General features: G+C 42.4%; 2 protein-coding genes across 3 annotated transcripts in view; both read right to left on the bottom strand.

Moving 5' to 3' along the window:
- The window catches only part of BATF3 (basic leucine zipper transcription factor, ATF-like 3), a 9,010-nt gene extending 4,997 nt beyond the window's left edge, over window positions 1–4,013 (bottom strand). The window contains exon 1 of one of the 2 annotated variants that reach the window (XM_014950551.1): window positions 3,909–4,013. In XM_014950551.1, coding sequence (XP_014806037.1) covers window positions 3,909–3,917 — 9 coding nt within the window. In that variant the 5' untranslated portion in view covers window positions 3,918–4,013. Of the gene's footprint in view, window positions 1–26; window positions 151–3,908 lie in introns of those variants that run through there. The other variant, XM_014950550.1, reaches the window with a different exon arrangement.
- Window positions 4,014–4,436: 423 nt separating this feature from the next.
- The window catches only part of NSL1 (NSL1, MIS12 kinetochore complex component), a 12,413-nt gene continuing 1,075 nt past the window's right edge, over window positions 4,437–15,774 (bottom strand). The window contains exons 2-6 of the mRNA XM_014951296.1: window positions 15,201–15,285; window positions 11,920–12,050; window positions 9,302–9,356; window positions 6,557–6,624; window positions 4,437–5,955 (exon numbers count right to left, since the gene is read on the bottom strand). Coding sequence (XP_014806782.1) covers window positions 5,680–5,955; window positions 6,557–6,624; window positions 9,302–9,356; window positions 11,920–12,050; window positions 15,201–15,285 — 615 coding nt within the window. The 3' untranslated portion in view covers window positions 4,437–5,679. The remainder of the gene's footprint in view (window positions 5,956–6,556; window positions 6,625–9,301; window positions 9,357–11,919; window positions 12,051–15,200; window positions 15,286–15,774) is intronic.

The raw sequence follows: 15,774 nt of genomic DNA, 5'->3' as shown, positions 1-15,774 counted from the left end.
CCGGGCGGTGCCGGGTTCGGGCTCACCCCCGGCCGCTCCTGCTGCGACATGGGCTTCGGGCCGTGGCGTGCTCTCCCTCTCCCTCCGCCGCCGTGACAAGCCGGCTCGGACGGGAGGACACGGCGCGGGGGCCGGGATACAGCGATTTTCACTTTCGCTACTCGCCCTGTTCCTTTAAATAATAAGGAAATGGCACGGGCTTCTGGTAAAGGCGAAGCCGGACAAGGATCGCCGGGAGCGCGGCTGCTGCAGGCAAAAATCTCTCCGGGCAACTGTCCCGAGGAGAGTATTTTAACAGACTGAAGGATGTTTCTTCCACCACTCCAAACGCTTTCCTGACATTTTACATTCTCTTGGCCCCTCCACTCTGAAGGAAGGGAAGGTGTCTGCACCTCCAGGTACTTCAGCAACATCCTTGCTCTACTGTAGGTGCATTTGTATGTGGTGGCTCCCGGCTGTGCTCAACTCACAGGGGCAAATCCATGCCAGGAAGGTGAAGCACCCCCAAACTGCCAGGCACTCAGTCATAAAGCCCCAGGTATCTTAATAAATCGGATACTTCCCTATTTTTCTGGTTTCCCCAAAAGTTTGAGTCATCCAGCAGAGATGAAGATGAGGTTACAGAGTTTGTAAACTGAGTAAATATAGGCTATGCTTTCAGGAAGGTCTGGCTCACAGGTCACACTGAAGGCAAGAGAACCGCACTGGCCGGGAGCCCAAGAGTCAAACCAAAGTCTGTGCTCTGTCACAGCTTTCCTGGTAGGCTTCGGGACCATCACCATTACTGGAAAACCTGAGCAGGACTTCCCTGCCGTTCCACCCCCAAAGCAGCTTGTGTCTCCACCTTCCAGGCAACCCCCACCTTTGCTTTTGCACCTTCTCAGGGCACATCTGACCCCTGAGGAGTGAGTACCTGTGAGTCTTCCCCACCCTAATGGCCACAGGGACTCAACTTGGGTGGACAACCTTGCCAAGGTGCCCTAATCTGCATCCCCAGACTGCGCTGGGTCTCCCAAGCATCTTACAGGATGTTCCCAGCCTCCTGGTTTTCTTAAAAGCAGTCGTTGCTTCTCCCTTCCTCCATCACCCAAGGTGACGTGAGGATGCTCACCAAGGGGGGTGCTCACAGAGGTGGCAGAAGGCGTGGGTTCAGTGCAGTTCTCCAGCCAAGGGGATCTCATCTCCTGGAAGGCAGCCACCCAGTGGCGAGCGATTAGAGGGTGAAATGCTCTCAAACGCTCCTTTGAAACAGGCCATCCTTGTGTTAACTGCACATCCCACAGTTAAAAGAAAAGGAGTAGAAGACAGGCTGAGGGAGCTGGGATTGTTCAGCCTGGAGAAGAGAAGGCTCCGGGGAGACCTTATAGCGGCCTTTCAATACCGGAAGGGTGCCTATAGAAGAGCTGGGGAGGGACTCTTTGCCAGGAAGGGTAATGATAGAACAAGGGGAAACGGTTTTAAATTGGAAGAAAAAAGATTCACATTAGATATCAGGAAGAAATTTTTTACTCTGAGGGTGGTGAGACACTGGAACAGGTTGCCCAGGGAAGTTGTGGATGCCCCATCCCTGGAAGTGTTCAAGGCCAGGCTGGATGTGGCCTTGAGCAACCTGCTCTAGTGGGAGGTGTCCCTGCCCAGGGCAGGGGGGTTGGAACTAGATGATCTTTGAGGTCCCTTCCAACCCGAACCATTGTATGATTCTATGATTCTATGAGTAGAAGGATGGACGTGAGCAGAGACTTAGTTGGGGGGCAGTTGCTTAAAAACACAGCACTGGGCTCCTTGCTGCCTTTGTAGCTTAAGCACAGTTGAAATAAACAGGACCAGAAGCCCGTTATTTTCATCAACTCGGGGCATGGGTATATTCTCTTGCAAAAAAATCTACAAGCCATGCGGACAAAATACCTCAACAGCCCTTCGGAGTGATACGTGGGGAAAAAAAGCCCCCTTCCATGGAGGGACTTCCAACTGACCCCACACAAAGCTCTTGTGCTTTTCCAGGAACGATGCAGCCATTAATGGCAACTGCACAAGCAGGCTATCTAACAGCACCCTCTGAGCAGCCTACCAAGAATTTATTAGCACTGAATAAATATCTACTTCATCGAATAAGTCATGGCCGCTGTAGAGTAAGGTTTCCAGGATCCCACGAGTACAGGCCAAGTCACAGGACGGTCCCCTTGAGCCTGAGTACAGTCTGCTCTTGTTCAAAGTGGCAAAGGAAACGAAAAGTCAAAATTTGCTTGTGGGAACAAGTTTCTGCTCAGTATTAAAGCTATCTCTGGTACATCTGCAGAAATGCCTACACAGTAATTCCAGGTAACACAGCAGTAGAGGCAGAACGTTTCTATGCGGGAGAGAAAACAAGCCCAGAAAGCTGTCTACTCAGCTGAGTCTACATTTTATAATGGCAGTTTATCAGTGACTTCTGTCTGTGCTGAAGCAGCCTACACACACTCAGACTGAGCGCAGCACAGCACAGCCCAGCTCTTCTGAAGAACGGCACATACCAGAACCGGGTTTCAGAGCACCAGCACACCCAAGCTTCCAAACAGACGTCGGTGTCCACAAGAAGATTTCTGGAAGAGGAGCTTCCCTGCACACTGTAGTCCCTTTTGTTCAGAAATTACACGCAGCAAAAGTGCGTGTGGATCCCGCTCCAATTCGCAAGGTTTTTTTGGGTAGGGATGGCCCACCCTCATGAGCGACAGCACACGCTAACGAACACTGAGATGTTCCACCTCACCCCAAAAAGCCAAGAAATTCAAACTCAGTTTGCAAACGTTCCCAAGCATCCATCTCCATTGAGCTGTCTTACAAAATTCAGAGGCTATATAAAGAAAAACTACCAGACATTTCTTGATGCAATACCAATTGGCCTTGAGTTAAAAATAAGAAGTTTGGATGTTGTGACACCTCAGTAGAAGCCCAATTAGACGCTCGTCTTGCACAACGCCGCTGATTTCTATGAAAAGTTAACTGAAGGACAAAAGGCTACTGGAATGGGAAAAAAAAAATGAAGTATTTTATATCTAGTGGGAAGAACAGATCCCAGGCATGGTTAGTTGCAGATATTACTTGTTGTAGAGATTTTTAATAATAACTTGAAAAACAGTTGAACATTCAAGCGCTGAGTTTAGCTCATGACAGAACTTGCATTTAAGGGAAGGCCCTCTGACACCTTCCACTGCTGCTTGGCCAAAAGTAGCCATCAGAGATTTGTAAATTCACAGTTTATATGCTGCAAGTGGAATCTTGATTGTTTTCTTTATCCTTCTTTACACTATTTATTTGGCCAGCTTTACCAGCCGTTGAAACCAGGGCCATGGAACAAGGCCTGACTGCCCTTGTTCTGGGCATAGAATCATAGAATTGTCTAGGTTGGGAGGGATCTTTAAGATAATCTAGTCCAACCATCAACCTAACTCTGATTAAAAACCATCACTAAACCATGACACTAAGGACTGTGTCAACCTGTCTTTTAAATGCCTCCAGGGATGGGGCCTCAACCACTTCCCCAGGCAGCCCATTCCAACGCTTAGCAACCCTTTCCGTGTAAAAATTTTTCCTACTATCCAATCTGAACCTTCCCTGGCGCAACTTGAGGCCATTTCCTCTTGTCCTACCACCTGTGACCTGGGAGAACAGACCGACCCCCACCTCTCCACAACCTCCTTTCAGGTATAGAGAAATAAGGTCTCCCCTCAGCCTCCTTTTCTCCAGGCTGAACACCCCAGCTCCCTCAGCTGCTCCTCATAAGACTTGTTCTCCAGACCCCAAATCCCATGCACACCAACTGTCCCTGCAATCCAATGCTAACGTTCACTGTGGGGTGAATTCATTAATTCGCTTATTAAGTCTTAATCCATGGTGCTCCCCCTCCTTATTTCATAAGGCACTTGTCCTACCTTGACCATTTTTGATGGGACCACTTCCAAGAGATGTGCCTATTCCTAGGTATTTCTGTACTTGCCCATTGTTATTCGCAGAGAATAGCAGATAATCTTCTTCCTATTAACACAAAAAAATGTTTAAATACTACATGGCAGCCACGCAAAATCTTGCGGGGGTCATCAGTCTAGGAACACTCAGATTAAAGAGCATCTGTGAATCTCAGTTAAGGAAGCCATGATGGGGATTTTCAACACAGCACGGAGCGCGCGTTCTCAAAGCCACTAGAACAGCAAGTGGCTGTGTGACAAACCGTCCCAGTCACACGTTCCACAGCTTCGCTGCTCCCGTCCCTCTCACATCCTGTCCCCTCTCACATCAGATGCTTTGTAGCCCTGAGATTAACAACAGTTGTGAGTTCAAAGGCGGTAAATGGAACTACTTTGGTTACTTGAGCCAAAATTTAACACAGATGTCTTCAGAAGTACACTCACTGTTCAGTCACCATCTATTCCAGGATTAGAACTGACAACATTATCTGAAACTTTGATCTTCCTTAATTGATTTTATTTACTTTGTATAAAAACACACATTTGTATATAGAAGAGCGATGGGAAACAAATATTTACATATGATAAATATATAAAGTTTCAGTACAGATGCTCACCTTTACAAAATAAATGGTGCTAAAACCTATCAGGTTTTCTTGAAAATTTTCAGTCTCTTAGACGTTAAGTTGCACCTATCTTCTTACCACAGCACATTTCATTAATAAAGCTCCTAAAAAAAACCCTCCATTTACTGTGTGAGAAATACGTTACATACTAGACACGAGTATTTACTGCAAGCACATGCAATCATAAACCAGAAAAAGTCAGGAATAGTTAAGGCACAACGCTCAGTTTAGTACTTTGTGCAATCCTCTAGGTACTCATGTGTAAAGGAGGAAAAAAAAAAAAAAAAGTAGTAAGCTAGCTCAACTTAATACCATTTACTGGTAGCCTATACCGATCTTTAAAGCACAGTCAAACATCACAAATGCGTATGTGACCCAAGTCAAGATCCTGTAATGTGTAGAAATATTGTCCAGGAAACCCCCAGACTGCATAATTGCATTACATGAAACGAAATATCAGATGGTAAAACGTGGATGGTCAAATCCTTGTTCAGAAGAGCACAGTGCAAGTAAACACATACGACGACTAAAAATCCCAGTTTAAACAAACATGACTATAAAGCCCAGTTGACCTAAATTCAGGAAGGATGGAGTAGCAGGGACCAACCTCACATGCCTGTGTGGGTCTTCTAAAAACTGTAATGTTGTATCAAATTTGGTGTCTTCAATATACTCCGGTGTGAATTTCTTTTTCATTTATTTAAAAAAAAAAAAAATAGCCACCCAACTCAGTAATAAATGAAGGTGCAAGCTTAATGTAAACGAGCACTCAGTCGTTGACTAAAAGATTGCTCACATACATAAAGCATGTGCACATGCTTTATAAAGCACGAGGACTCCAGCTAAATGCTGCAATAAAAGAGTTGATCAGCAAATACACTTGTTGGATATCAGATGCTACCGCTCTGCGTAGGCTTTCATATACCATCAGCGTCACAGTAAAAATAGAAGTATTTAAGAGGATCAAAGACTAGATAATTTAGAGAGCTCCCATGAATAGCACTAAAATTAGAGGGGAGATGAAGGTTTAAGAAAAAAAGACTGAGCACACTGAACAAGAGTACAACTGAGTTTCCAGTCTGAAAATACTGAATACTGAAAATACGAGAAATTCATGCGCTGAGAACAATTTTCCTCCGCCGGAGTGGGTAGCGTCTTCTTTCTGGTGAACCTACAGCTTGCTTTCTTTTTAGCAAAACACAAGTTTTACTGGTACCAGCGTCTGGTGGTGTGACTTCTCCCGGTGCTATGAAATTTTGGACATTATTTTCCTCCTTTGCCTTGTACCCAGCAAAGACTTCTTGCCGCAGCCTGCTGAGTTCCAGGGTTGGTTGCCAAGTTAACGCTTGGGAAAAACCTTCTGCTCTTTCTATTAGCGCTGGGAGAGACTGCAAAAACAAACCCAAGTACCTCAAGTTACAGGGGAAAAGTCATGGTTACAATGAATGAAATGAGTTAATTAGATCTGACAAGCACAACAGCTTCAGCGTAGCAGAGATGATCCTTAGGATGGCAGGCGAAGGTTGGGAACTCGGAGCTACCAACCCACCAGGGTCCGCACTCAGAAGCCATGCAAAGAGCATACCAAGTTTGAATGTTCCTTCATTACATCTCTAAGCTGAATAAATACCACTGGAACACCACAGTTCACGTCTAAGCTGGTACTGAAGTAATAAATGTCATACACTATATTGGGTTGTACAGGTCTTCAAAAGATATTTTATTTTCCAGATGCTGCAGGTTCTAAAAAATCTCTGTAAAAAATAGTTCCTACAGCCAGAGGGTAATCTTCCTGACTACCATGTGAGGGTGAATGCTTTACAGATACAACTTCAGCAGTCCAAACCTAAAGTTGTACTTGCTTCCAAAGTACACACGCAGGCTTTTTTTGTACAAAATTATAACCAAGATAAGCTAAAAATCCTGTTTCATGACATATTGTCAGATCAATAAAATAAAAAGCATCGTCTTGCAGCACACAGATCTCACCTTCATTGCCCCACTGATCTCTTTGGATGCCATTTCTGTCACCTGCTTCAGATCTGCGATGTAAGCATCTACAAAAAAACCATAAAGCCCAAATAAACTTCTGAAATGTAACTCCCTCCCCCCAATACTTGGCATTCTTAGAAATTGGATGGAAAAGCAGTAGAGTCCCTGTATAACACTTAAACCTACAACACATCCCTTTCATTACAGCACTGAGGACAACAGCTTGTGTATTTTGTCTTACTATCATTACTCTTTAGCACTCAAAACGTAGTAGCCTCAACTACAGCAAGCCACAAAGCTCTTCACTAGAAAACCTACAGTTTATACAAAACATGAGACACAAAGACAGCATCTGACATAAAGGAAGAGAACACTTACAAAGAAAAAAAAAAAACAAAGAAAATATCTGTTTTCAAACCTTTCAAGCTCATATTACATTTGATGGTAACACACAGAAGAAGTAGAATAAACACAACCGTGGACAAAATGAGATGAAGGAAACTCATTTTGGGGAGTGGGAGAGAAATAATCTTGCAGCTCCAATAAGTCAGCTTTTACAATAAAGGCTACATTTTTCTCCTGGCTTAACTTACCAAGCATTAACACCAAGAATAAAAACCAAGTGTAAACAAAATGAACTGCATTAATTCTTTGGGATTAATAAGAAAAGAAAGAAAAAGAAGCCTTCAGGAACAGTGAAGCAGGCAGCAGGTGCAGAATACCGGGGAAAATGGCATGTATTTGATTGCAGTAGCAATATGGTAATATCTTCAACACAATATACATTTTTGCTGATCAATTCTGTACTCAAGAGTTAAACTCTAAGTTATTATAAAACTGTTTTGCATGTTTTCCACCATTATTGTTATCTGTGATGCTATGCCATCAACAAAAACTTAAGCTCAGCAGATAAGCAACTGAGCAGCCTCACCTCCACTACTGTTATTTTCCTGTAGGGTTTCACCCCTACCGGTGCCTGCAGGAGGATACAATGTCAGTCAATCACTGTATTCTAGCACAGGGTGACAGTGATCCCCTGCTGAAACATTGTAGGCAAGAAGAGAGGGTGTTCTGTTAAATTGTCTCTCTGCACGTCCAATGTGCTGATCAGACAGGGTTTAAGAATGCACAATCTGTGCATGAACGTGAATGCTAAAATGGAACATCACTCAGAGTTTGGGAGGAAAAAACAGTCCAACAGCAGCCTCTTTGATCACACCACAGAGGCCCATGAATGGACATGCTCTAAAAGAAGGATATGTCTATAATGAAGCGTTGTTAGAGTACTGAGATTAGAAGACTGGTGACCTTATGAAATGGCAGGGAAGGAATTTAGTAAAAGTAAAAATGATTAGTTGGATTATTCCAGTTATACATAAAGACTGACACAGTTAAATAAAGTTTGCCTGCAGTTCAGCTTGACATGGACAGCATTATATTCCTCAGTGTTCAAGGCTTTCCAAAACATAGGGAAATGAAAAAAGGAAACGAAAGGTATTGAGTAATCTAAACATTTTTGGTTTCTGGCCACTGTACTTGCTAAACTGGGATACATAAACTTCCCAAAGACTACATAATACTAAAATTCAGCACAAACTCTATGCTATCTTGGCTAGGGCTTTGCTGGTGGTACCAAACCTAAAAAGGCAAGACCATGGTGCAAGCTGTTACTGACTTACAAGCAGCAGTTAATTCACATCAGAAAAACATGGATCCAAACACTAGAAACCAAAAGAAACACAGATATGAAGTGACGCTGTTTACCGCTCCCGTTAGCTGCTTTGCTGCACAGGCTGGCATTTCTGGAAGCAATGTCTCCTGTTTACAAAGGGGAAATGATGCCTAGGGTGAAGTCAGATCAGCAGGGTGAGAAATGGAAGATTAAGCTCAGCTTCTCTAACACCTCTGCTCATTACACCAGCTTTACAGCACGTGCAGTAATTCATAGTGAGGGTTCTGCAACCACGCTTCGCCACTTAGAACAGCATTGATAAATTCTGTCTTTTTTCAATACTTCAGAACAAGCAAGATAAAACTTTCAATTTCTTAAGGCGAGCCTCAAAACAAAAATCATCCCAATCACCAGCTGCAAAATACACCACCTTGTTCCAAAGAGTTTATATAAGGAATGTATACATTCCTTATACATGAATGTATACATAGCAAACTTATAATGTTGTTTGCAGTTTTGTTTCTTCATCAACCTTTACAAATGACACTGGCAGGACAAAACCTGATGCCTACTTTGCAAGTGAGTGATGACAGTGTTGACCCTCCTGAGTACTACACCACTGCTTTCAATTCCCTGAAGAAACTGTCTGATTAGGAAGAGAGACTGAAGCATTTCTAGTATTCATGTAAAAGGAACACATGAACGGTCAAAGTATAATGTCAGCGATCCATTCAGTTCCCCATCTGGGCTCCACTAGCGGTGATTAAAGAAGTAAGGAAACCTATTGAGGGTAGCTCTGTGACAATTCCTACCCAGTATCACACAGCGACCAGCTTTTGCCTTTAATAACAGTGCCTAACAGCAGACAACATTTAGAAGAAAAACAGGTAGAACAAACTGATACCACAATTCATTGTTATTACAAACTTCTAGCTATTTTAATTATTTAAACACTCAATAAAAAAAGTTTATAAAATAAAGTTTAAAGCAAGCTTCTTAAACATTTACAGCTAGGCAGCAATGTAGGCAGTGTTTCCTCAGTATAGTTGCCCTCCCCACAAATCTTTTACCTTGAGAAGGCTGTGACTTTATCTCTTCTGGTGCTACAACAGGCTGGTAGAGCTTCTGCATATTAAAAAAAAAAAAAAAAAGGAAAATTCTGAAATACCCTCTTAGTTTAATAGATATCTAATACACACACAGCAGTCAGAACAATGGAGAAAGGCTAATACAATGAGATGGCAGCGGAATTATTTAGAAAAAGAATGTATTAGAGGTACAGTTATAGATACTCAATATTACTGGAAATAGTGTTCTGGTTAATACAGTTAAAGTTCACTGCAAACATGTCTCCAAAATCAGTTTTAGTTTGCAGAATTGTAATTATTAAAGCATGAGAACTAAACTGAAATCCAGGCATTTTGGAAGAAGCGTTGCCACCTGCTGCACCACTGAGGAAAAAGAGCTGCTCTGGCTTCTAAGGAGCCATTCACAAAAACAGTACGCTTTCACTGAGGGGCAAACTCGAACAAAGGGTACATTAAGACAAAAAGCTAAGAAAAAGAAAACTATTTAAATGACTGCATTCTAGCCCTGCAATTATTTATGCACGAATAAGAACACTCTCCTTCACAGACTGGGCTCTCTGGCTCTTTGGTCCTACTGTGAGTCTCGTGACTTGACATCAGTTAATTGTGACATTAAGTCAACTAATAATAAATAATGAGTACAACTAATATTTAGTTATATTAAAGGTGGAATTAGAAATAACTACTGTGGAAGGAGAAAATAAAGCAAAGACATGGAAACCTAAATCGTACCATCTGCAAGTTAGTATTTTTCTCCGCTTCAAGAGCTGTCCCTCAACCTTCTTTACCCAAAAACAAGTAGGAGGAAAGTGAATTATTCCTCCCTGTAGTTTATACCAGAGTAATTTTTTCACAGTTCAGGCATCATCTTAGCAAGTTTACAGTAACAGCTCCAAGCAGAAGAACAATAATTGCTTGCATTATCCTCAAACATAACAAAACATATTGACTGAAAAGCTACAGGATGATCTCTTGCTTTGGCAATTATAGGGAGACAACCACACTAAATGAATGGTTCTCTCCAGATAAACTGTAGTTAATTACTGCATCCTCATAGCTGCTCTTTATGCCTCAGAAAAGATGCATCACAAGAGTAGCTAGGGTCAAATAACAAAATTAGAATTCCTCAAGCAAAAGTAGAGAAACCGCTAGTACCTCCGCAGAAGTAGCTGAGGGGAAAAAATAAAGCCACTTCATTGACAGAGATAAACTAAAAACTTTCTAATTTTGCAGACATGTTTAATTAAAATAATCATCTAGCTGTGGTGATATAAAATTTGAAGAGATCAGCAACCAAAGAAAGGAAGCATGAGAGGCATTCTAAATACCTAATCCACTTTGGGACTCAGATAGAACATAGTTTTCCTTTTGCAGAAAGACTAAAAGTCTTGTTATATCTTGGTGTTATGTAATAGTGTATTTTATTTTAGTTGATTTTGTTTGTTTGTTTTACATACTTGATATATTGACAAAACAGAGAGATCATAAAAGGCCATATATGTTAGTAAATATCCCAGGTTTAAGACAAATATACACTCATGCACTTTTACTTACTGTAGATCATCTATGCTTGGCTAACCTAGAGAGTTACTTTTGCCAATTCTAATCCTCAGAAGTGCAATGCAGGCTTTTAAATGACTTTGTTAAAAAAAAAAAATCCCAATCCTCTTTAGGATGGAACCATAGAATAGCTGAAGTTGGAAAAGGTCTCTAAAGACAGTCTAGTCCAATCCCCTAATGAAAGCAGGGCCAACTGCAGCAGGTTACTCAGGGCCTCATCCAGTCATCTCCATCGGTACCTCTAAGGATGGAGACTGGGCAGTGCTTGACTACCCTCACAGTTATTTTTACTTTTTTAAAATGGTTAAATGGAATTTGCTGCATTTCCACTTGTGCCCATTGTCTCTTGTCCTTCTCCCCTCCCCCCTTCCAAAAGAAAATTGCCTCATAATTAATCAGCAAGTAAGCAAAAGGCAGGCCTAACGTAACTGCAGGAAAGACACTTAGTAACCAAGGACATGACTGTGTTGTTTAATGCCAGTAATTACTTTACATTCAGTGTCAAAAAAAACAGAGAAATTACCACACCTATTCACTAATCCCCCCTTTTTTTTTTTCCTTTCATCACTGAAAGAAAGTACGTACTCAATGTAGTCATTAGCTCAACAAAAGTGCTTAGGAAAATACAGACATCTTTTTACCAGTCATCTACTGCACATGATATTATCTCTCTGTATGTATCATAACATTTCCTATTTCATCCAGCCTTCAAGCCAAGGATTTCAGAAACCTGGATTTGACAAGATAAATAGGTGTATACTGGCTGGCAAACCAGGAGTCATCGCGCTGAAGCAATCTGCTTAAGCAACTTGCTGAACTGTGCCACGAGTCCAATTCACTCACAGTCACAACACTTTGTAGTAACACTCATTTTGCTGAAGAGCAAATTAATGCAAAGAATCAATTTCATTAGATGACAAAGAATCAAAAGCAACTATGGTTAAGGCTTAAAGGTCAACATTTGAAGATTTACTTCTCTCAAGTTACAAATAGTCAGCAGTTCCTACATGCAAAGGTCTTCTGAAAAACAGGTTACTCACCAACATCTCTTGCTCTGCTTTCATGACTTGGACAGCATGCACCAGGATCTTTCTAGGCCACTGCTTACGCTTTGTTGCTGTCTCTACTATTAGTTCATCAAATTGATCTTCAAGAATTTTGATGCTGGAACCTAAAAATGACAAACACACAAAGTTACTGTAGGATCTCTCCTAAATTTTGGGGTTTTTTTTTTTGGTTTGTTTGTTTTTAATTTGAGACAAGGTATAAGGAAAAGGACAGCTTTAGATATTTAATAAGAAATCATGCATGATTATCAATGAAGAAATAAATACATCTGCCTTGATCTCCTCATTAAGGCAATATAGAACTCAATAATGGCCAGTTACTTTTGAAGTAAATGAGGTAGGGGTGGGGTGGGGGAGGCAGGGAACCATCTGGGGAAAAAAAATCCCAAACTTATTTCTCTATGAACTCTGAATCTATGAAGAAAGTCTTACAAATAAATGGTTATCTTTTGCGATAATTTGTTTTCCAACTGACAAGAAGCAGTGCAAGATACAGCAGGTTTAGTCTGTGTAATTCACAACCCTTCAACAAACACCAACCGTCCAAGCTGTGATTTGAAACCTAACTCATTTCGTATCACGTAGAGCACAGATCTGCAATGTAATTTTAAAATCCATCTATAAATTTTTGAAAATACATAATGCCACCTTAATGAAACCGAGTTCCTGGAAATACGCTGCATCCTGAGGACATCTGCAATTACTCTTCATATGGAGTTTGCAAAAAAACCAAAACATGTCTGCTTTCAGCATGAGGCCCAAAAGCCTGTATGTGGTAAGAGATAACTTGCAGAGCTTGCTTTTCAAACTACAAGATTAGACTAAATACCCAGAACATATTTTCAGCTCTTGACTACTGCTACCCTACTACAGGTATGCAGCTTCTCCAAGATTGCAATCAAACTTAACAATTTTAAAACTTGAGATACGAATTTAAAACTGGTTTCAAAATTTAGACAGGTAAATGCCTGCACTGTCCTGACATCACATGCCATCATTAAAAATTATAAAAATTCAGAGTTACAGAAGAAAACAGAATTAACCACTCAATCTTACATCCTAACTGTGTGTAACTGTAAGGTAGTACGTATTTCTATATTCTTCCACCTGCACAGTTCTATAATTTTTCTCCTCTGGTGGAGGTTTGAAACGCTGCCTTTTTATTTTTAATTTAATTTTGCAAACTCATTAGCGTTTAAATTCTCTCTCCCCACTAAGGTGTTGAAAACAATTTACAAGCCCTGTAATGCTATCAAACTAGCGATAAAGAATGGATTTTGAGCACCCTCTCTTGGTCAATCTGTGCAGAATCAGATGACCGAGAACCTCAGGTTTTTAGAGCCTGTGTGTCTGTTTCGTTTGTTTGCTTTAGGATCACTATGAAATCATTTAAATACAGAGATGAAAGACTTGAGCCACTAGGCAACTTAAACACCAAAGGCGCAAAATCCTACATCAGTTGGTGATTCAAACTGGATCAGAGATAGGCAAATGAGTAAATTAATCTCAAATTTAAAAGCATGATACAGTCCTTACATCCCTTTATACCAGCTGCACGCAGATGACAGTATCTCAGCTAGCATAAAGTTAGACTTGTACAAAGGCTAACTTACTGAAAATAACATCTATCTAGACAAAGTTTTGCTGTTAATAAATCCTCTCAAGAATTTTTGAGCAAACTGGAACTAGTGAATAAGTCTGGATTAGGTCAGCATTTTGCATCGCAAAACCAGTGCATTTTTGATTTTGTAGTCAAAGGAGCTGGAGTTTTATCATTCCAGAACAACAACTGCAGAACACTACTGACCAAAAAACAGCTCAAAGAGCTCTTTCTTCACCATTAGTTCAATGTATTTGTATTTTTGGCTTCGTACAACTGTACAAAGCATCAAGTTACTGGCAAAGAGTAATGAATTGCCCTGAAATTTTCTTTGAACACACACAACTACCAAGAATCTCCACTACTATTATTCAAAAGACAGTAATTATAAAAATATTGTATATGTTATATATAAATAAATTACTACATATAAATAATTATAAAAATTTACTTAATTTCTCTATTAAATAGTAGCAACAGACATACCACTAGGGTCTCTTGATAGGAAGATATCTTGGCCAATGTCCCTAGCTAAAAATCACTCAGGCTGGGAGGGCCCTCAGAAGGTCTCTCCTGACCCAAGACTCCTGCTCACAGCAGGCTCAATGCCCAGTCCAAACCAGGTTGCTCAGGACTTTCATCCAGTTGGTTCTTGGAAGCCTCTAGCGCTGAAGACTACACAAACTCTCTGGACAACCTTTTCTAATGCTAAGTTACCCCAACAGCGAATTATTACTTTCTTACATCAAGTCAGAACCTCCCCTTTTATGACCCTTGCCTCCGTGCCCCTCAATAAACAGCCTGGTTCCATATTCTCAGTAACCTCCTCGTAGGTACTGGAAGACTGGCTTGTCTTTTCTGGGCTGAACAAGCCCAGTTCCTTCAGTCTCAACTCACAGGGCAAGTGCTCCAAAATTATCAGCAACACAGCAGTCAAACACTGAAAATTACTGCCCTGAGAGGTTGTGAAGCCTCCAAATATAGTGATCCTGTTGCAGTGTTCTAGCTTTAAAACTAGACCAACTTATCATACTCCATTAAATTTTGAATACTCCCTTCATTCTAATAAAAGAAACTGATTAAACAGAACTTGGTCTTTTTCTAACCTCCCAAATGTAAAATCTTGCTTTGAAATACCAACTTTCTAAGAGCTTGCAGTAGATTTTCTGGCAAGACAGATGCTATTAAACTTAGTGTAACCTTTATTTTTCCTGTTAATACCAGATTGTTCAGGAGCCTCTAAGCTACGTTTCTCTGGTAATCAAGAACAGATTAGTTAAGTTTGGTAGGAACCATACTAGTGACAGCTGGAGCTTGTGCCTCAAGATCTGTGAGGATCTTGACAGAAGTGTCAAACAAGCATCGGTACTTCAGATAAAGCACTTTCCCCTTTTCCCTTGGATACAGGTCCCTACACGTCTTGGTTACCCTGCTTTTCCTTTACGAACACTGCTCTGTAAGAATCATGGCCCTGCAGTGCAGCGCTTCAGATCTCTATGTGGACATATCTGAGCTGGAGTTCGACATTACCTGCTCTGTGAGCATCTTTACCACCGCTTACAGCTGAGGGGAAAAAACACCCAATTAAAAATGCCACACGCGGAAAACCAAAACAAAACCACCCGGCAGGAAAGGAATGGAAACCAGCGCGTACTGCTCTGCAGCTCGGCGTCCTCCGAGGCCTCCTCCCAGGGCTGCCCGTTAATGGTAACGTTCTCCCGCACCGCTGTTTCGAAGTTCTGCAAGACACGGGAGAGCTTGAGCCGCCATCCATCCCTCAGCCGCAGGCACAACACAGCTGCACCTGGACAGGCCCCCTCCTGCCTCAGGGCTCGGCCGCCTCAGGGGACGGGACGCCTCAGCTCCGGGCCGGGCCTGTGGGCACAACCGCCTCCCCGCTCCCCCCTCAGCCTCACCCAGAGCGCGTCTCCCTCGGCGGCGGGCCCGCCCGGCTGTCCCTGAGCCAGGGCCCGCACGAAGGGGGCGCAGAGCGCCAGCACCTCGCTCAGGCTGCGCCGCGAGCAGCACCGCACCCGCGGGTCCCGCCGGCCGGCGGCGGCGGCAGGGCTGAGCGGCGGTGGCGGCTCCGCGCCCGCCTCCCCCGGCGGCGGCGGCAACAACGGCGATGCCGGGCCAGCAGCCATTTCCCGCCTCGGACGTAGGGAAAATGCCGGCCCGGAAGTAGAACCCGCCATGTCCCCGCCTCTTCCCCTCAGGCCGGGGGGCGG

The sequence above is a fragment of the Calidris pugnax genome, unplaced genomic scaffold, assembly GCF_001431845.1.
Source record: "Calidris pugnax isolate Ruff unplaced genomic scaffold, ASM143184v1 scaffold24, whole genome shotgun sequence".
NCBI lineage: Eukaryota > Metazoa > Chordata > Aves > Charadriiformes > Scolopacidae > Calidris > Calidris pugnax.
Note: the sequence above shows the minus strand (reverse complement) of the source record. Positions and strands in the feature narration are given on the sequence as shown.